At 35.9% G+C, this 22,551-nt stretch overlaps 1 protein-coding gene across 1 annotated transcript in view; it reads left to right on the top strand.

Annotated features, from left to right (window-relative positions):
- Positions 1–22,551, top strand: part of LOC124383962 (collagen alpha-6(VI) chain-like) — a 33,139-nt gene that overhangs the window by 5,310 nt on the left and 5,278 nt on the right. Inside the window, 34 exon segments of the mRNA XM_046846361.1 lie at positions 5,094–5,669; positions 5,752–6,363; positions 6,712–7,332; positions 7,673–8,233; positions 8,369–8,626; positions 8,629–8,923; positions 10,594–11,168; positions 11,347–11,928; positions 12,027–12,370; positions 12,476–12,554; positions 14,221–14,366; positions 14,778–14,870; positions 14,965–15,018; positions 15,112–15,183; positions 15,278–15,304; positions 16,324–16,368; positions 16,483–16,536; positions 16,696–16,758; positions 17,873–17,938; positions 18,179–18,232; positions 18,316–18,351; positions 18,480–18,542; positions 19,280–19,342; positions 19,428–19,490; positions 19,593–19,655; positions 19,869–19,919; positions 20,022–20,057; positions 21,114–21,176; positions 21,253–21,315; positions 21,415–21,450; positions 21,525–21,561; positions 21,665–21,676; positions 21,810–22,303; positions 22,399–22,495. Of these exon segments, the coding sequence (XP_046702317.1) occupies positions 5,094–5,669; positions 5,752–6,363; positions 6,712–7,332; positions 7,673–8,233; positions 8,369–8,626; positions 8,629–8,923; positions 10,594–11,168; positions 11,347–11,928; positions 12,027–12,370; positions 12,476–12,554; positions 14,221–14,366; positions 14,778–14,870; positions 14,965–15,018; positions 15,112–15,183; positions 15,278–15,304; positions 16,324–16,368; positions 16,483–16,536; positions 16,696–16,758; positions 17,873–17,938; positions 18,179–18,232; positions 18,316–18,351; positions 18,480–18,542; positions 19,280–19,342; positions 19,428–19,490; positions 19,593–19,655; positions 19,869–19,919; positions 20,022–20,057; positions 21,114–21,176; positions 21,253–21,315; positions 21,415–21,450; positions 21,525–21,561; positions 21,665–21,676; positions 21,810–22,303; positions 22,399–22,495 (6,354 nt within the window).

Below are 22,551 nucleotides of genomic sequence, written 5' to 3'. Positions count from 1 at the left end.
TAAGTAGTGACAGGTGGCAGTTATTACAGATATTGTTTAACTTACCGTCACCGTGCATCTCATCACCTGTATCAGTCTGTGTGAGCTAGCCGAGTTCAGGGTTCTAATCAACTTAACTCAATTTAAGCTTTACTGTCATTCTTTTACTTACACAGAATACAAAAGAACGAAATGTCGTGACTACGGATCAAAGTGCCTGGACAGTGAACAGTAAGAGTAAACATTAGACATAAATAATAGTAAAGATTAAACATAGCAGGGTTAAGGTGTAATAAATATGAGTTAGTTGTGATAAATGAGTGTACGTACAGTAAGTTAGTGCGAGTGCACAGTCAGAGGTGACCATGTGAAAGTGTGTGCAATATTCAGTGTGCATATTTTAGCAGAATGAAAGGATGTCTACAGTAAACAGTTAAAGTCCCTGAGTTCAGATGTCTGCAGATGTGCTACAATGTCCAGTGTGCATTTTTAATGCACAGTAAAGTGGTTGAGTGCAAGTGTGCGTTAATGTCAATGTAGTGACCATTAATGTCCATAGTGCACAGTTAAGGAGAACGAAGCAAGGTCATGGGTGGCACCAGAGTGTTTAGGACTCTGACAGCTTGGAGGAAGAAGCTGTTGCAGAACCTTGTATTGTGGGTCCTGATGCTTCTGAACCTCCTGCTTGATGGCCTTGAACAGACTGTTGGAGGGGTGAGAGGGATCCTTTACAATGGTAGAGGCTCTGTGTACGTAGTGTGTATCGAGGATGCTCTCCACAGTTCCTCTGTAGAAGGTGGTAAGAATGGGTGGTGGGATGCTGGCTCTCTTCAGCCTACCTAGAAAGTAAAGTCATTGTTGAGCCTTTTTTTACAGTGCAGTTAGTGTTGGTAGTCCAGGTGAGGTCATCAGAGATGTGTACACCAAGAAAATTGGTACTACTGACTCTCTCCACTACTGAACCACTGATAAGCAGGGGAGGGTGTTCACCTGACCCTTTCCTGAAGTCTACAACAACCTTGTTTTGTCTACGTTAAGTGACAGTTTGTTGTTGTGACACCAGTTCACTAGTTGTTCCACCAAACTTGACGATCAGTTTGGATACTGTCTTTGCGGTGCAGTCGTGTGTGAGCAGCTTAAACAGCAGTGGGCTGAGCACCAAGCCTTAGTGGGCACTTGTGCTCAATGTGATTTTGCTTGATGTTCTGCTGCCGATGCACACTGACTGTGGTCTCTCTGTCAGAAAGTCTAGAATCCAGTTGCAGAGTGGAGTTTTGAGCCCAGTAGGGAGTTTCCTAACCAGTTGCTGGAGGAAAATTGTATTGAATGCTGAGCTGAACAAACAAACAGCATTCTGACACATGTGTCCTTTCTGTCCGGATGTGAGAGGACAGGGTGCAGGGTGTAGGAGATAGCATCATCGGTAGAGCGGTTAAAACGGAATGCAAATTAGAGTGGGTCCAGTGGGGTGAGCAGAGTGTGGTGAATATGCCAAAGCACTTGATCATGATGGAAGTCAGTGCTACGGGGCAGTAATCATTTAGATACCTCACTGTTGAGTTATTCAGCATGGGATGATAGAGATCTTTTTGATACTCACATGGACCACAACCTGGCTCAGAGAGATGTTAAAGATGTCCATTAGAACACCTGCCAGCTGATAAGCACAGTCCCAGAGCAATCTCCCTGGTATGTTATCCGGGCTTGCAGATTTCCATGTGTTGACTCTGGATAGTGTCCTCCTCATGTCAGCTGTAGCCAGATAAAGCACCTGCTCCTCAGGGTTGGCGTGGACTTGCATGCTTGTGTGTTGTTCAGAGCTTTAAATTGTGTGTAGAAGTGATTTAACAAGTCAGGGAGGTGGGGGTCACCACAGTGTTATATCGCTTAAGCAAATTTTCTATCCATATTGTTAAAAAAAAAAAATGCATTTTGTAATCTCTAATCAAGACTTATTCCTAATCAATTATTAATTATTGATCTAAGAATGATTTGGTTAACTTAATATGTGTAGGTTCATGAATATCTGTACTAATCCATAGTGTTGAAATTTCTTACAGTTTAACTTAATAGAAGTAATACCAGTTTTCTTAATAAAATATTTGTTTTATATAGAAGAAATTTAGCTCAATGATTGCAATGAACAAATAATCTTTTAGTACATGGGTGCTACCAAAAAGGCACCTCTCCAACAAGTGAAGCTTTTAAGTAAAAAAGTAATACTAAATTCTAAAGAAAGAAAGAAAGAAAGAAAGAAAGAAAGAAAGAAAGAAAGAAAGAAAGAAAGAAAGAAAGAAAGAAAGAAAGAAAGAAAGAGTTTTATACAGTAACAGATTTTGAGCAATCACTGATGTAAAAATAAATTTTCTTTTACAATTCTAAATTTCCACTTTTGCTATATATATATATATATATATATATATATATATATATATATATATATATATATATATATATATATATATATATATATATACATATAGTACATGTACTATATGAAGTACACCATGAAGTTATGGGAAAGAGCAGTGGAAGTATAGAGAAGGTCAGAAGGAGTTGCATTGTGTATTTGTGGATTTAGAGAAAGCGTACGACAGGGTGCCGTGTGGTATTGTATGACAAAGTCAGGTGTGTCAGAGAAGTATGTGAGGGTGGTGCATGACATGTATGAGGACAGTGTGACACCAGTAAAGTGTGCAGTAGGAACCACAGACTGGTTCAAGGTGAAGGTTGGACTGCAACGTCTCTGAGCCCTTTGCTGTTTGCAGTGGTGATGGACAGGTTAAGGGACGAGGTTAGACAGGAGTCTCCCTGGACTATGATGTTTGCGGAAGATATTGTGATTTGTGGTGAGAGTAGGGAGCAGGTTGAGAAGAGCCTGGAGAGGTGGAGGTACACGCTGGAGAGAAGGGGAATGAAAGTCAGTAGGGTTAAGACAAGTACATATGTGTGAATGAGAGGGAGGGCAGTGGAGTGGTGCGGTTGCAGGAAGAAGAGGTGGAGAAGGTGAAAGGAGTTCAGGTACCTGGGGTCAACAGTGCAAAGTAATGAAGAGTGTGTTAGAGAAGTGAAGAAAAGAGTGCAGGCAGGGTGGAGTAGGTGGAGAAGAGTGGCAGGAGTGATTTGTGATAAGATGGTATTTGCAAGAGTGAAAGGGAAAGTTTATAGGACCATGGTGGGACCTGCTATGTTGTATGGTTTAGAGACAGTAGCATTGAGTAAAAGACAGGAGGTGGAGCTGAAGGTAGCAGAGCTGAAGATGTTGAGATTTTCGTTGGAAGTGACGACGATGGACAAGATTAGAAAGGAGTTATTAGAGGGACAGTGCATGTAGGATGTTTTGGTGACAAGGTGAGGGAGGCGAGATTGAGATGGTTTGGACATGTGCAGAGGAGGGACATGAATTATATTGGTAGAAGAATGCTGAGGATGGAGCCACCAGGTAGGAGGAAAAGAGGAAGGCCAAGGAGGAGGTTCATGGATGTGGTGAGGGAAGACATGCAGGTAGTTGGTGTAAAAGAGGCAGATGTAGAGGACAGGGTGGTATGGAGATGGATGAACCGCTGTGGCGACCCACTAATGGGAGCAGCCGAAAGAAGAAGAAGAATGTTAATGTAAAAATAAGAGTATTTATACACAGCCTTGGGCAAAACCTATAAAGGCTGTCAGGTCTCACGCATTTATATATATTTTTTGGATTTGCACATCTTTTTTTCCAGCCTTCTGCAACTACAGTAAAAAACGTCCAAATTAATGAAGGAGTTTGATATAATTTTAGATTTTATACATTTTCTATATGTAATTAGTGCAATAGAATGCACACATGTATCCCCAAAGTTTATTTGTAAAAAATGATCAACATCTAACTAATTTATTCTTTAATCATTATTGCTATCCACTTTTACAGCAAATAATATTTTAAGTTTTATTCAGTAAAAGCTTCACATTATTAAAGAGATTACTTTCTAAGATTTTTAATGTGCTCCACGTCATCAGCAAGATTATATGGAGGCTTTTGGGTTGTTTTTTAGGGAAATTGTTTGCCATTTATGGGAATTTGGGGCTGTTTCTTTATGCAAATGTGTGTGGTCTTGTATGAGTAGTACAGTTTGCAGCATATGAGATTTATCAATGTCCACTCTGTACAGCTGATCACACAGTTGTGATAAATACTGATATCTTTATGTGAATGGATGGTTCATGCCCACAAATATGTAACTTTTTAAATAAGACCCCTGGTGGCACCAGACTTCGGTTTTCACAGCGATTTATCTCAGTGTGTACCTGGAAACACTAAACTTTTAAGAATGGTTATATAACCAGGCTCAGATCTAAGTCTGGACACAATTAGATGACTCAGGTGTATGCCTTTTAACATCTTGACGTATTCATTGATTTAGCCCCAGGTGAACTACAATTACAATCTAATGGTGAATCTCAAGAAAAACAAACAGGATGCATATGATTATCATTTGTCTTTTTGTTTGTTTGTTTGTTTGTTTGTTTGCTTGTTTGCTTGCTTGTTTGTTTGTTTGTTTGTTTGCTATAAATGAAAATGTAAAACATTTTTTTAAATGTATGCATTTGTACAATAGTCATTCACCTGCTTTTACACATCAGACACTATCTGTGAAATTAAAACAATATTATTAATCTTATTAGTAGTGAGGACAATAGATGTCACAGCAATAACAAAATGAAATGAATATAAAAATTCAATCAAATGTTTGATGTACTCAGTCTAATTATACAAGTCCACTTGCAACTTTTCTGTAGCACATACTGTTATTGCAAATTATGCAATTAAATGTAGCTATCACAATGCATTACAATCATTACATTTACATTTATTTATTATGCTCAACATGTAAATATGTGCACTGTCATCTAGAAATAAAACCTTAACAGTGCCATCTGTGGCCAGGCACAACGCTGACTATGCTTTCTGGGTGGAAAGGATATCATACAGTGTGGGCACATTGTAATGTTTACATAACTAAACTGTTAAATTAATTAAATTAATTAATTTAATTAATTAATTTAATTTAATTAATACAAATTATGGTATTCATTTAACTAAACAATGTGTAATGTACTTGTGTTTTTCTTTCTAGGATGCAAGGCTGACATTGTGTTCCTAGTGGATAGCTCTAGTAGTATTGGTGATGCAGACTTTCAGAAGGTAAAAAAGTTCCTGCAGACATTCATAGGGGGTCTTGATGTTAAGCCTGATAAAGTCAGAGTAGGACTCGCACAGTTTAGCAATGACCCTAAACAAGAGTTCCTGTTGGCGGAATATGCGAACAGGAATGACCTGCTGGATAAAGTAGAGAAACTCACCTACCTAAAAGGAGGTACTGAAACGGGAAAAGCTCTCACTTTTATCCAAAATAATTACTTCACAGAGGCAGGAGGCAGTCGGATCAATCAGAGTGTGCCTCAGATTGCTGTAGTGATCACAGATGGTGAGTCTGCTGATACAATGGACATTCCAGCCATGGAGTTACGGAGAAAGGGTGTGTTAATTTTCACCATAGGGGTTGGTGAGGCCAGCATTAAAGACTTGCAGTCCATTGCTAACAAACCGCATCAGCGTTTTGTACTCAGTTTCACTGACTATGAGGAGCTGCTAAAGGCAACCACAAGAACAGTAGAAAAAGTATGTATTTCTGTGGAGGCCCAGCAGCAAGGTAATGTTACTATACCTTTCCAATCATTTTCCATTTAATACTGAAATTTGTTATTTTACTGTAACTCTGTTATCTCTTTTAGCTCTTGCGCCGAAGTTTGCAGATGTGTTTGTGTTGGTGGACAGCTCAGTTGAGCAGACACAAAAGGTGACACAGTTGCTAATTCGACTAGTTAACCAACTTAGCGTGGCGAGTCTGTCTAATCGGCTGGCTTTGGCTCAGTTTGGTGAAGATGTTTCAGTGGAATTTCGTTTTGATGCTTACAAAACAAAAAATGAAGCACTCACACTTATCCGCAAATTCCAACTAAAAGGCCCTGGGCAGAAGCGCAATCTTGGAAAAGCTATGGATTATGTTCGCACTCACCTCCTCGATACTGCAGCAGGTAGCCGAATTGCTAAAGGTTATAAGCAGTACCTGCTGGTGGTAAGCAAAGGAGAATCTGATGACAATATATTTAGAGCAGTTCGTGCATTAAAGGATGAAGAAGTGACTCTTATCAATTATGACTTCAGCAAAGAATTTAGCTTTGTATTTTCACCTGCTGCACCCGGAACACCTGGACCACGTGGCCATTCACCACAGACAGTACCTCACACACATGCTATTCCTGCAAAAAACAAAAATGTCATTGAAATAACAAATGATGTGAAGACTGTCATTGGAACAACGGAAATGGTGACAGTAACTGGAGGTCGGTTAATCTTTTTTTAAAATTGCATCTTATAGCACTTTAGAAAATGTCAGAATGTAAAAATGTCAAAATCTATATTTCATCATTGTTATTGAAATCTTAAAAGATTGAACAGACATATAAAAAGTTGCACATTACAATCTCTGGTTTAATATTAGACTATTTACACTGTTTATTCTTACACAGCAATGCAAAAGTATAAAAAAAAAATTGATCATTTAGCATTAATCTCCTTGCCATCTGTGCATCTTTGTAAACATTAATATCCTGTAATTAATATATTTATGAAAAATTAACTAGATTCACAGTAAAATTATATATATATGTTTCTCTTTTTTTGCACCACAGACTGCAGGGCAGCTGAATTGGCAGATATAGTGTTTATTGTGGATGTGTCCGACAGCATATCTGGTTTAAACTTCAAACTGGTCCGTGACTTTCTCCACCGCATGATTAATGGCTTAAGCGTTAATCGCACTGACAGTGTACGAGTGGGAATGGTGTTGTACAGTGACACACCCACAGCTGAATTCTACCTAAACACTTTTGATTACAAAGATGACATCCTGCAGTACATTCAACTTTTGCCCTTTAGAGGTGGAAAATCAAATACTAGCAAGGCTCTGAAATTTGCAAGAGAGAAAGTCTTCACCAAAGAGACAGGCAGTCGGCGTGACTTTGGAGTGCAGCAGATTGCTGTAGTTATAACAGAGGGGGACTCCTTGGATAATGTCACAGTTCAGGCTACAGAACTAAGGCGCAGTGGAGTCCAGGTCTATGCCTTAGGAGTCACGAAAGATAATGTGGAACAGCTGAAAGAGATTGCATCTTATCCTTCCAATAGGTTTGTGTTTAGTGTGGAAAATTTCTCCAAGCTTAATACAATGGAAAAAATGCTGAGGAAGACTCTGTGTAACAATGTTGTTCGTTCATCGGTTGACAAGTCCAGTAGATACACTTTAAAGCAAGGTAAGACATTGTACTTTCATCCAGATAAATCATAATATGTAATCCACTGAACTCAGAAATTGAGGTTCCAAGTCAATTTTCCTTGGTTCAAAACTAAAAGGTCAAAAAAATAAAAATGTACACAGCTTAGATTTGTTAAGTTACAAATGTGTTAAAACTAAACTCAAAATGTACATATCACAAAATAGTATTTGATTGAAAATTATAATAATCAAAATAATCAAAATCAATGACTTTTGCATAACAGAGGTTGGGTTGGGTTCTACTATCAATGTTTTGCAACACTGTCACAAGAGTGTAATTACTTGTGTAATTACTATGCATTACTAAAATTCTCTAGGATGTATCCTGACAGAAGAAGCTGACATCTATTTCCTAATTGATCATTCTGGGAGCATTTTTCCATCAGACTTCAAGGACATGAAAAAGTTCATTCTTGAGTTTCTGCTTATGTTTAAAATTGGACCAAAACAGGTTCGTGTGGGTGTGGTAAAATTTGAAAGTAAGCCCACTCTAGAGTTTAAACTTGATAAGTATAGTGACAGAGCTTCTATTGAAAGAGCTGTGGACAGCATTCTGCAAATAGGTGGAGGCACACAGATAGGACAGGCTCTGTCTTTCATGAGCCCACTCTTTAAAGAGGCTGAACAGACTCGTGGTACTAAGGTTCAAGAGATTCTCATTGTTATTACTGATGGAAAGTCCCAGGATGAGGTGAAAATGCCAGCAGCACAACTGAGATCACAGGGGGTGACCATTTATACAATTGGAGTAAAAGAAGCAAATGAGCAAGAGCTGCTTGAGATAGCAGCGGACCCAAAGAGGATGTACTTCGTCACCAACTTTGATGCGCTGAAACCCCTCAAGAATGAAATTATTACTGATATTTGTGCAGAAGACGGTAAGGATTTGCATTTAATTATATTAAAAATAAAATTTTACAAAAACAATTGCATTCAAATATGCATTGCTTTGTTAAAAGTGTTTTAAAAAGCTCTGTATTGTATTAAGTTTATAATATTTTTCTATTTTATAGCTTGCAAGAACATGTTGGCAGATGTCATATTTTTGGTTGATGGGTCAGGAAGCATCGACCCTGTGGACTTTTTAAAGATGAAAAAATTTATGAATGACATAATTTCGAAGTCTATAATCAACAAGGATAGTGTACAGGTTGGAGTGGTACAGTTCAGCTCAGACGCAAAGGTGGAATTTGCCCTCAACAAATTTTCGGACAAAAATGAAATGCAACAAGCCGTTAATGATATGCAGCAGATGAATGCTGGCACTATGACTGAAATGCACTCTACTTTGTGTCAAAGTATTTTGATCCACTAGAAGGGGGCCGTCCCAGCACTCCGCAGATTCTCATTGTAATCACGGATGGGGAATCTCAGGATAATGTTGCTCTGGACGCAGCAAAACTCAGAGAAAAGGGCATTACAATATACTCTATAGGTGTTCTTAATGCAAACAGCACCCAATTGCTAGAAATCAGTGGAAATCAGAACAATGTTTATATGGAAAGAGATTTTGATGCCCTGAATTTCCTAGATAAAGATCTCTTGCTTAAGATCTGCACTTCTGTTAAGGTGAGCCATCTAATACAATTTCACATAGTCACTCATAGTTTATATCAGGGGTCACCAACCTTTTTGACACCGAGAGCTACTTCTTGGGTACCGACTAATGTGAAGGGCTACCAGTTTGATACACACTTCTGAAATAACAAATTTGCTCAATTTACCTTTAATTATATGTTATTATTAATAATTAATGATATTTATCTAGATCAGGGGTGTCAAACTCAATTGCACAGGGGGCCAAAACTCAAAGCACTCTTTAGGTTGCAGGTCGAACAGCATAAACATTTATTAAACACACTAAAACAATGTTTTTTGAACATAAATATGAATAAAAACAGACCGGAATATTATTCCAGAATAAATCAACTTAAACTTTAAATAAATAGCTCTCCATAAAAATATCTCCTGTCAAAATTATACAAGTTAGAAATATGAACATGCTGCGAAAAAACCCTGAACAAATAAATAAAAATTGTGCTTTTAAGTAAATGTTAAAATAACAACAAATCAAAACAATCAGATTTATTTGCTCTTATGCCATTTGTAAAAAAATTATTTTTAACTTTAAATAAAATATTTTGCTCTCCATAAAAATATCTCCTGTCAGACACCAGACGTCTCATACCTTCATCATGCAGCTCTTCAGAAACTCTCCCTCGGTAAATAACCGGCTGATGTGCCTCTGATTTCTCCTCTGCTTTCACACCAGCTTCACTTTGTGATTTTGTTCAGGTGAAAAACATCTGCTGAAATGTCAGATTCTTCTATAACTCTTCTACTTTCTGGATCTTCTGCTCTGCATTCAGGTTTTTCAGCTTCTCCTGATGTTTTGTCTCGTATTTCCGTCTTAGATTCAATTCATTAATTACAGCCACATTCGATCCACAAATAAGACACACGTGTTTACCGGCAGTGTCAGTAAACAGAATCCCAATGGTTTTAAAGGGTTCTGTTTTCAGAATCAACTTTTCTCTTCACCATTGTGAGGGTCTTCAAAATAACTTTACAATAGGGTTAAATACATCAACAGAAGCTCGACTTGATTGACGCTGGAATGTTCCCAGGTAGTCTAGCGTTCGGTAAGGCAGCTAAAGCGCTGCATTATGGGATCTGTAGTTTGTGTTATCAGTGCTTCATATTGCCGGGACATTAATAACAATAATAATAGATCTTTATAAAATCATCTGGCAGGCCGGATATAATTGTACGTTGGGCCAGATTTGGCACTGAGTTTGACACCCCTGATCTATGTGAAGACACTGATCATGTTAATGATTTCTCACAATAATTATCAACAATGATTTAACAAGGTAGGAAACAGCTATTTTTAGAACCACCACGTTGGTGACCCCTGGTTTATATTACTCTTCTATAAAAATAATAAAATAAATAATAAAAAAAAAATCCTTATGTGCTAATGTGCTAAACAGCACTTATTAAAATGTTTTTTTATATTTATATATATATATATATATAAAATGTAAGATTGCTCTATATATTGCTCTGTATCATTCATGTTTATTTATTCAGGCAGTAATTACACTTTTAAACAGTTAACAAAATCTTAGGGTATTGTAAGTTAAACGATCAAAAGAAACATTTTCTTTTATTTGACAAGTATATTTTAATGTTCTATTTATAAATTAACCTAAATTTGTATTGTCCATTTCTTTTTAGATTGCCAGAAATCACAGGTAGCAGATGTTGTTTTCTTAGTGGATGATTCCAGCAGCATTTCTAATGAGGCTTTTAAAAGTATGAAGTTTTTTATGAACTCAGTGGTAAACAACACAGAGGTTGGAAAAGACAATGTCCGTTTTTGTACTATTCTTTATTCTGACACACCTAAAACCAAATTTCCACTTAATCAGTATTATAGTAAACGAGAGTGCGTGATGCTATAAGTGCTCTGGAGCAACAGGGTGGGAACACATACACAGCCAGCACTACTTTACTCACTGAACTACTTTAGCGAAGCCAGTGGTGGCAGAAGCAAAAAAGGTGTCCCACAGATGCTGTTTGTCATCACGGACGGTCAGGCTACAGATGGTAAAATTTTAAATTCATCTTCCAATGAGCTTCACAAACATGAAGTTAGTGTTTATGGTATTGGAGTGGCTGAGGCAAATATAACTGAGCTGGAAACCATAACCAAAGACAAGAGCAAGATTTTCAAGGTTGATGATTTCGAAGCTTTGAAGACACTACAGTTCAACATTTCCAGTGTGATTTGCAATAACACAAAACCAGGTAATTGAATAATATTAGCATATCAGCACTTTAAGTATTAAGTTTCTGTTTTAACTGTGTAATTTTAACTGAAATAGATAATAAATATGAAAGAGAGTACCATATGTATGTTTTGTCATATATATATAAAACTAGATTTTAGCACACTAACACTAATTTTATGTTCACTGTTTTTCAGAGTGTGAGAAAGAGTCAGCTGATCTGATCATTTTGATTGACGGGTCTGAGAGTATTAAAGAGAATTCTTGGAAGATCATGATATATTTTATGCTTAGCCTCATTGACAATCTGCGCATCAAACCCGACCTCTTTAGAGTTGGTGTTGCCCAATTTAGTACAGATTATGGCAAGGAATTTTACTTGAATAAATTTGATAATGTAGTAGATGTGAAGAAAGCCATTGAGGGTATTATACAAATGAAGGATGGAACAAGAATTGGAAATGCTTTGGATCAAGTGCAAGAGTTTTTTCACGCCAGCAAAGGAAGCCGCATTCAAGAGGGAATTTCACAGAACCTCCTGTTAATCACTGATGGAGAATCAAAAGATCCTGTCAATATTTCCGCTGATAAATTAAGGGCCAAGGGCATTGAGATGTTTGTAATAGGAATAGGTGACATCTCACGGCCACAGCTAAACTACATTGCTGGGTCATCAGAAAGGTTGTTTTTTGTCAACAATTTTGACCACCTTAAATTAAATAGAACAACACAGCAAGTGGTCAGCAGCATCTGCGCTCAGCACCAAAAGGAAAAAGAGGTGAGTACAGACTTAGAATTGTAAATTATTGGACATATGCTTTTTACATCAAAACACATCTGTGTCTTCACTTAACACTGTATTTACTTCTTTTTATAGGTTGCACTGTAGATATTGGTATTGGGTTTGATATCTCCCGCAGTAGCTCACAGTCACTCTTTGGTACCCAAAATAGTCTGAGGAAATATCTGCTTGACATTGTAAAATACATCTCCACTCTGCACAACTTGTGCTGTCTACCCCAGCAGCCTTCTCTGCAAACCAATATTGGATTTCGTTTGGTTGCCAGTGATGGCAACATAGTTCATGATGTTAACTTTGAGCACTACAATATAGACACAGTAAAGAAAGTGCTGGGATATACGTCTCAGGATTTGGCTTTTAATACCCAGCTTCTGAGCTCTTTTCAGAATAAGTTTGCAGCATCAAGAGCTGGTGTAAAAGTAAGCAATATTATCATTATTAGTGCTTGTAAACTGTATTATGCATTAATTATTATTAACCTGTTTCAAGACCAAATTCTTAAACTGCCTGGTTGACATGTTCAGGTAGTAATTATTTTTACCGATGGCCTGGATGAATCTGTTGATGACCTCAGGGATGCCTCAATGAATCTCAGAAACAGTGGTAAGGGCAAATAATTAAGATTTTGTATGTGTTGTGTGTATGTATATACAGGTACATCTCAATAAATTAGAATATCATTAAAAAGTTGATTTATTTTAGTAATTCAATACAAAAGGTGAAACCCGTATAATATATAGATTCATCACACACAGACTGATATATTTCAAGTGATTATTTCTTCTAATTTTTTATGATTATGGCGTATAGCTAATAAAAACCCAAAATTCAGTATCTCAAAAAATTGGAATATTGTGAAAAAGTTCAATATTGGAGACTTGTGGTGTCACACTAATCAACACTAATCAACTAGTTTAATCCAAAAACCTGAAAAGGTTTCCTGAGCCTTTAAATAGTGTCTCAGCCTGGTTCAGGCTACACAATCATGGTGGAAGACTGCTGACTTGACACCCTGCACATGAAGGGTAAGACACAAAAGTTAATTGCTAAAGAAGCTGCTGTTCACAGAGTGCTGTATTTAAGCACATTAATGGAAAGTTGAATGGAAAGAAAAAATGTAGCAGAAAAAGGTGAAACGAACCCATTCAAGAATTTGTGGAAGTTTCACAAAGAGTAGACTACGGCTGAAGTCAGTGTTTCAAAAGTCACCACACACAGACGTATCCATGAGCTACAAATGATGCAATCCTTGTGTCAAAGGACAAAAAGGACTGGACTGTTGCTCAGTTGGAAAAAGACGTCTTTTCAGCAAAGAATGTTTTGCATTTCATTTGAAAATCAAACTCTGGAGGATGAGAGTAGAGGCACAGAATCCAAGTTGCTTGAGGTCCAATGAAAAGTTTGCACAGTCAGTGGTGGTTTGGGAAGTCATGTTATCTGCTGGTGTTGGTCCACTGTGTTTTATCAAGTCCAAGGTCAGCACAGCCATCTACCACAAATTTTTTAGAACACTTGATGCTTCCCTCTGCTGACCAGCTTTATGGAGATGCTGATTTCATTTTCCAGCAGGATTTGGCACATGTCCACACTGCCAAAAGCACCAAAAGTTGGTTAAATGATCCTGGTGTTGGTGTGCTTGACTGGCTAGCAAACTCACCAGACCTTGTGGTTAACTCTATTGTCAAGAGGAAAATGAGAAACAAGAGACAAAAAAAAGCGAATTAGCTCAAGGCCACTGTCAAAGACACCTGGGCTTCCATTCCACCTCAGCAGTGCCACAGACTGATCACCTCCATGCCATGCATTTTTTTTTAGTAATTAATGCAAAGGAAACCCCTACCAAGTATTGAGTTCATATACAGTAAATGAACATACTTTTCAGAACGGCAACAATTAACAATTTTTTAGATTGGTCTTATAAAGTATAAAAATTATTTTAGTTTGTTTTTTTTGTTAATTGTGAGCCAAAATCATTAAAATTAAAAGTAATAAACACTTAATATTTGATTAATATTCTAATAGATAGATAGATAGATAGATAGATAGATAGATAGATAGATAGATAGATAGATAGATAGATAGATAGATAGATAGATCCCAATAAAAATACCAATAATTATGCCTGTTTCAAGTTATTTCTGAGAAACCTTTGATTTCTTAATTTGTAATAGAAATGTACCAGCAAAATTGTCCATGTCTATCCATGTGTGTATCCATGTCACAGTCTCTGTGTCAGTGTGTTCTTTTACTTATCATTCTTGTATTATAGGAGTCCATGCACTAATGACAGTAGCACTAGAAGGAGTTAGAAGCACTACAGACCTACAGACGCTGGAGTTTGGACGAGGATTTGTCTACAATGATCCTCTTATGATTAGCATGCCAAATGTGGCCAGTGCTCTGCAGAAGCAGATTGTGAGTGAATTATATCTATCCAATAATTAAGGAACAATTGTACTAATCAGGATCAATATTTGCCTACAAACATAGCAATATCAACTCAAAAGGCAAAAGCATAAAAGTATCAACTTAAATTTGAGAGATTAACTTTATCCCCCCAAAAAAAGAATACAATCAAATAAAAGCATTTTCAAATTTAACTACATCACATGTGAAAAATATATCTGTTCTATAATAAGAATTATACTATAAACTAATGTAACCCAGTCATGAAACCAGCTTTTGGTGTGTAGAGTCCATTGTTTTGATTATGAGGATCGAGAAATCAGTGTATAAGATGTTGAATTTAACAAAATATATAAAACATAGTTTAAAACATTATTTCCTGTAAATGAGTGTGTATGTGCCATTTTAATTTTTTTCTAGGATGCTGTGGCCTCACGAGAGTGTTGTAATGTGATGTGTAAATGTACTGGTCATGAAGGGGTGAGAGGGCCTCAAGGAGTGCCAGGGACAAAGGTATCATCATATCAAATATTATCATGTACATGATACACACTGTGTAACAGCACTAGGACTTTTATTAAATCGCATGTCTGTTCATTCTCAACAGGGTTCTTCAGGATGGACTGGACATCCTGGCTTTCCTGGAGATGAAGGAGGAATTGTATAACTCTATTATTGATCTATGTCATAACATGTATCCCAAGCAGGCATTGTATTCCTAATTTTTCTTACTGAAATCATTGTGCGGTTGCAGGGAGAGAGGGGTCCACCAGGTCCGAATGGAAGCCAAGGACATCCAGGCTGTCATGGGAGAAGAGGTTTAAAGGTGCCACTGGTTCTTACACTTTATTCTACATATTATAAAAGTAATAAGCTCATATTTGCTTTGTATTTAACAAGTTTATTTTAAATCTTCACAGGGTGGCAGAGGCTACAGGGGTGAAAATGTAAGTATTGAAACAGGCCACATATGACTGTTGCCAATAATGTAACATATGCAATCATCAAACATGTTTATGTTTACATAACAAACCATTCAAATTTCTCATGTCAGAACTAAAACAAATGGTAACAGTGATCATGTAAAATATAAATATAATGTAGATTTCTGTGTTTTGAAAATGTAAAAAAATGTACTGGAAAAAAAATGTACTGACACTGTATTTGGCTAGAAATCTCCAATGTTGACAGCAAAACTACTATCATGAGACTAAAACACAAAACATCACATCACCAGAGATGGCAAAAGTACATACTTTCTTTACTCAAGTAGAAGTACAAATGCTCATGTTTTAAAATACTGACTTTTTACTTTTTACTTTTTTTTAATACTTTTTGGACCTCACGTCATAAGAATAGTGTATATTAATGCAAAAGAATTTAAACATTTTGTTACCTTATGAATGTATTCAGGCTGAACATCCACCATATGGAACACAAGCAGAGAAAAGATAGTGATCAGGAATGTCTCTGGTCTCAGTCATGTTTACGTCGCTGACTCCCTCTGTCTCATCCACGTCACCTTCTGCCGTAATCAGTGTTATCTTCGTAGACTAGCCTACGTCTGTGGTGCCAGGAAATGATACACCAGTGGTAGATTGAAAAAGACGCGCAATGACACGAAACAGGTTGATAGGCTGAAAACGATGTAAAAAGAGGGCCAAAAAATATAGAAAAGTAAAGTACTGATACCAGAAAAATATATTTAAGTACACTAATGGAGTATGTTTACTTCATTACTTTCCATCTCTGCACATCACTATTTAAAAAAAAAGTGTTGACTGGAATAAAAGTCCTTTTTTTCAAGGACATTTTTTCAAGAAAACACTGATTTCTTACAAAGTAAAGCTGAACATATGCAAAGAAATGCACATATTTAGTTTGTATTTCATTTGTATTCCAGTTGGTTGTGCTTGCATACCAAGGAAGCATAATATTACAACATATTTTATTTTATATTTAACAGGGTGACGATGGAGAACATGGCTTGAATGGAGTAAATGGAGAACATGTAATGCAGCTTGACATTATTTATTCAACATCTTAATACTGTGTAAAATATTATTTTGCTTGTGTACATACGACTATTTGTTGGCTCCAAGAATTCTGTTTCTTCTTACTGTAGGGTGTAACTGGATTGCCAGGATACAAAGGAGAGCCAGGAGATTCAGGCAGCCCAGTAATTCATTTGTTCAGTATTTTTAGATTTTAGAATTTTCTTTTTACTTTTTATCTAATACTGTATTGTCTTCAAAATATTACATTTATGTAAATAATAGTTTATCTAATGTGTGTAAGTCAAAAGTTTATATATTACAAAAGATATATTATGCTAAAGGGCAAGAAGGGTGTACAAGGAATTCCAGGTGTTTCAGGACAAAAAGGACTGAGAGGTGACCCGGTGAGACAACATTATTATTTTTCTTGTTGTTAATAATAATATTTAATAATAATAATAATAATAATAATATACTATTATTTTCTATGTAACAATGAGGGGAAGTTTCACTGATACAAAATCACACTGGACATACATTTATAAGCATATCATACTAGTGTAGTCTGTTTAACGTGTAGAAGATGCAATATAAACATTTTCTTATACATCTATATATATATATATATATATATATATATATATATATATATATATATATATATATATATATATATTATTTCAGTCCCATTTGCAAATGTTATTTATTAATGGGCTTATGTAGAGTGTAAAGAGTTATTTAATATTTCTGGATCTCTATGATCATGATATTTTTCAATACCTTTCACTCCTTTTTTTGTGGCCCATGGCCCTCAGTCAAATTTTATTTTGGGCCCTTCATAGAAACAGGTTTTTGGGCAACTCGGCTCTAAAGAAATAGAATTCACGGGGAGTGGCCCCTTTGGTGAGATGTAAAGACGTGAATGATGTCTAAAAATACTGTGTATAAATGTAGTTTCAGACCAGCCAACCTTTATACAGTTTGAGCTGGAGCACTGCATTCAAAAAGCATAGCAAGTAAAACACGACTTCATATATATATATATATATTATTATATAAAATAATATAGTCATTTAAATATAGATATTTGAGTTTTTAACATTGAATGCTGAAACCCTAATCAATTTTCATTTCAAGGAGGTTTGTATATGTACGTGTGATAAATACGTCTGGTTTTCAGCCTAAAATATTTTTTATATTTTGAATTTAATTGTCTTTCTTTTTTTTTATCTTTATGCCAAATTTTGTTTTTATAGAAATAGCACATTTACAAAAGGTGTAAATATATGTCATAAATATAGAAGTGGAAAAAAAAGCACACAAAAAAAAAATAAAATGTGCAACCACATTTCTGAAATGTTATAACCTTTAATTCTGGATGAGATATGTGCGAAAGATATTTCAGTTCAGGAAAATATAAGGTCAATATAAAGTAGACATATAAATATTTGACAATTTGAGTTAATAACAATCAGATATATAAATAATTTGATAATCATTTTCTGCTCTTCTATAAAGGGTGATCCAGGTTTAGACAACAATGTCCGTGGTCCTAAGGGTGAGATTGGATACCCAGGCCTACCGGTATGTCTGTGTTTATTTAAAACATTATATTGTGAGTTTCAGTACTTCATTTAAAAAGCATATTATTGACACCTGGCTTTTTTGAGCCATTCAAGTTATATAGAATGTACATGGTTGTGCATTGTGTCAGGGATAAATGATAATAATGCATTTAGGTCAGATTTAGATTTTTTCAGTGGTGCTCATCATAGTGCTGATCATTGCATAATAATTCTCTCTTACTCTCTACTTTAATCATAGGGTGAGCCAGGCCCGGATGGAAGTTTAGGCAGGCCTGGAGATACTGGCAGTCCTGTATGTCTCCACAGGCTTTACAATAAACATTATGTAATGAGTTTTAAATGAATAAGCTTCATTTATCTTTCTCTTATTCACAGGGTCAGCAAGGAAGAAGAGGTGCTGCAGGTCAAACAGTATGTGTTTCCTAACACTAATAAAAAAATGAGTCCCAACAATAGATTATGGATAATTTTTTTATAAACATAAGATTTTTTCAAATAAAGTATTCGCATTTATTGAACTGTTTTTGTCCATTCTTTAGGGTAATAAAGGACCTGCAGGAGAAGATGGATTAAACGGAGCTCGTGGATTTCCAGGGCCACAGGTGCATTTTCTTTCTGTTTATTTTGCAGACTACTGTAGGTTTCTTATGTATTGAATTCAGATGTATTTGTTAGTTTGAAACTACAAAGGTATAACTGCCAATGTTTTTTTTTTGCTTGTTTTGTTTTGCTTTTTCCTCCCGTTTCCTCTTTAATTTTGTCAGCTGCAAATTCACTCCCACAAGCCACCTGAATAAAGCGAAGGCTAACATGTTTTCGTTGATAAATGTGAAGCCAGACCACAATATTTTTTATTGTGCTTCAGTTTAACCTGTTAGTCTTTGCCATAGCTTTTGGGACTCACAGCTGATAGTTTGGAACAGTTGCTAGATCAAGCTTTATAAGGTTGATTATGTTAGTTCAGAAAACATTTAATTTCTGAAAAGATTCCTTTATAGGCAGTATTCTTCAATGCCAATTTAATTTAATTTAATTTAATTTAATTTAACTCAGCTCATGTTTATTATGGATAGATATTACATTTATGTAGTTGAACACAGTGGTTCCTTCTGCTGAAAAATGCTCAGTGACTGATATATCACTAGCTAATAGTCTGGAGGTTTTACAAAAACACACCAAAGACTGCTCAGGGAAATGAAAAGGAAAAACTAGAACTGTGTCAATAAACGTATCAGAATACATGCTGTCACAACCTGTGGGTTTATTAGGCAGATGTTTTAATGATTTTCAATTTATTTCTGTAATGGATTTATGTTTCTGCTTTTTTTTTTTTTTCCAGGGGCCAGTAGGTCCTGCTGGTACTCCAGGACAGAAAGGAATAACTGGTTTTCCAGGACCTCAGGTATGTTACCAGTTCATGACTATTCAAAAAATAATTATTTTTTAAAGCTTTTTTAAGTATAATAATAGTAATTGCTTGCCACCAGGGACCACCTGGCAAACAGGGATCCCTAGGATCTAAAGGAAGTATAGGACCTAGGGGACCAAAGGTATTTTATTTTACATCAATTTATATATGTAATTTAACATCACATTTATAGTTTGTATACTGTTTTTTGTCTATCCATGTTCAAGTCTGTGTTTTTGTGCAGGGTCAGTCAGGAGAACCTGGTAATAAAGGAGAAACTGGACCACCAGGCCCCAGGGGCCCTTCGGTATGTGTTAAGCACAATGATCATTTAGCAAAGGTTGATATTTTGGCTCAAAACATATATAACAATATATTTTACACAATAAAATAGTTTACTGATTTCCATCTCTCTCTCTCTCTCTCTCTCTCTCTCTCTCTCTCTCTCTCTCTCTCTCTCTCTCTCTCGCTCTTCTCTTTTCTTTTTCTTTTTCTTTTTCTTTTTGTATCTCCTCAACAGGGAAATGATGGTCCAGATGGATATGGGTTTTCAGGACCAAAAGGACAGAAGGTTATACTGTAGTACTGTTTATCAGTAAGGGATGGTTTCTTTATGATAAAGATTGGCTTATGTTTTAAACACAATACTTTCTGGATGTTTGTCTGCTCACAGGGGGATCTTGGTTTTCCAGGACATCCTGGACTTCAGGTAAATGTTCTTTAAAAATAGCTTTTTAGAGTTCAGACTGCTTGTTAGGGGTTTAAAAAAAATTGTATGAAAGGGAATATAAAAAATGTGCAATGATATACATCCATATTTCCTAAAGCCATAATTAGTAAGATGACACATAAGCACTACAGACTTAGTAAATAACCACATTATACAACTTTGCATGCCTTACTAATCCTAGGTTTTTTAATGTTTTACCTTTAATTATACTCATTTTCATTTAAAAAGGAATACAATGATTCACACAAAATAAAACGTATTCTTTCAATCTTTATTCTCATTCTTCATTGAATGTCCAGTAATATACAAAAGAGGCAACTATAGTGTAATAGTATAGCTATATTTTTGAAAAATCAATAACTAGATAAGGTTAAAGCTATTTATTTTGTTTCTATATAAATGACAGGTAATTATTTGTTTTTAATTGTTTTTACCTAATGCCACCATTTACCTTTTAGTGGAATTGCTTTAATGCAATATAAGATTTAAATCTTCTTATACTTTATCCTAATTTTAAATATAATTAGCCATGACAGCACATGGATGCTATTTTAATATACAGAAAGACATTGCTAACCATGTGCATATACAGAGGTAAACAGTTCTATAGTATTTGGCTGTTAGCTGCATCATTGTGTAATTTACACACACAGACAGACAAAAAAAATAATAATAAAAATTCAGTGCTTTGATAAATGCTTTGTTAAGGTCTCTGGTTTTACAATCATTAGTAGTGCCACTAGCACTCATGCACCACTTTTATTTATTGTCTTTATTGAAAGAGTTGTAAGCAGTTATAGATTGGAGAAACCAAGACCAGAACAATTGGAATCTTCATTGGTTGACATAACATTACCAATGATAACAAGGATATCTCTGTGTGCATTGGCAATTTAACGATTAAGGATAATTTATGTATAAACTGCATTTTTACTATATCTACCATTATGACTGAAGTACACTAAAGTTAATAGAGAAAACTGTACATGTTTACATAAATGACCAGATAATTTCGACATTGTTCTTTGTGCTCAGGGTGAAATTGGAGACATTGGGCGCAAGGGAGATAATGGGATTAAAGGCCAAAGTGGAAGAGGGGTATGAGAAGTTGTCATTAATTATCCATTATAAAAAAAATGCTTACTTTGCTCAAAGTTGGCATGATGTATTACAGGGAAATGCAGGCAGGCCAGGAGGAGATGGTGATCCTGGTGATGGTGGACGGCCTGGACACAGGGTTTTCAAACTTGAATAACAGAATTTGTGAAATTTGGAAATTTACTTTACATTTGAAATAAGAATGTAATCAGTGTTTCTTATATTTTTTCACTAATAGGGCCCTAAAGGACCACCAGGAACAAGGGAAATGTCTGTAAGTCTTTTTCTGTCTGTAAGTCTTTTTTTTCACTTTGTTTTGCTATCTATAACTACATTGTATTCTTTTAGACATGTCAACTGATCAGCCGCGTACGAGACAATTGTGGTAAAGTATATTTTGTATTTTAATGCTATTAAACTGTATTTAATTAAATATTTGTACTCTTGTACTCTTTTTAATTCAAATTTCCAATGTTTTAATAATACAGCCTGCTGTAAAGGTAGGTGCTTTACTTCCTTTTCTATGCAATACAAAAATTCATAACATTTTGTGAGGAAAATAAGAATTCTGTTTTAAAAGTGCACTAATAAACATGAGCACCTCTCTGTTCCTTGGCATGTCTGCACCTCTAGATAAAGCAGCTTGCCCTGTCTACCCAACTGAACTGGTGATTGGTCTGGACATGTCTAATGACGTTACTTCTTCATTATTTGAAAGAATGCGCTCAACTGTTCTTTCTCTGCTGGACAGCATTGATATTGCTGAAAGCAACTGTCCCACAGGGACACGAGTGTCTGTGGTCTCTTACAGTTCTAACACCAAGTACCTCATCCGCTTTTCTGACCATCGCCGCAAGAAGGATTTGGTGGAAGCTGTGAAAAACATCCCCCTGGAACGTACATCAAACAATCGCGACATAGGTTTAGCCATGAGCTTTGTGGGTAGAAATGTTTTTAAACGTATTCGCCAGGGTGTTCTGATCAGAAAGGTGGCGATCTTCCTCTCTGGTGGACAGTCCAATGATCTGACATCCATAATCACAGCTGTTCTACAATACAAAGCTCTGGATATAAACCTTGGTGTCATTGGATTTAGGGACACTCCAAATGTTCGGCGTGCTTTTGGGGTAATATAAAATGGTAAAAGTGAAACGGTTAAAGCCTTAAGGTCGATTGCTGTGATGCATTATTAACTTTGCTTCTGTTTTGTGTTAAAATGAAGGCTGATGAGACAGAAAGCTTTATTTTGTCTGTGCTGGGCACATCAGATACCCAGAGTGCACCACTCGAAAGGATCCAGCGATGTGTCATCTGCTTTGGTAATATTTAAAAAATATATTTATCTAAAAGGTTAATCCAAAAAATATATTTTCTT

This window comes from Silurus meridionalis, chromosome 4 (assembly GCF_014805685.1).
Source record: "Silurus meridionalis isolate SWU-2019-XX chromosome 4, ASM1480568v1, whole genome shotgun sequence".
Lineage (NCBI taxonomy): Eukaryota > Metazoa > Chordata > Actinopteri > Siluriformes > Siluridae > Silurus > Silurus meridionalis.
This window is presented reverse-complemented; position numbering and strand designations above follow the sequence as displayed.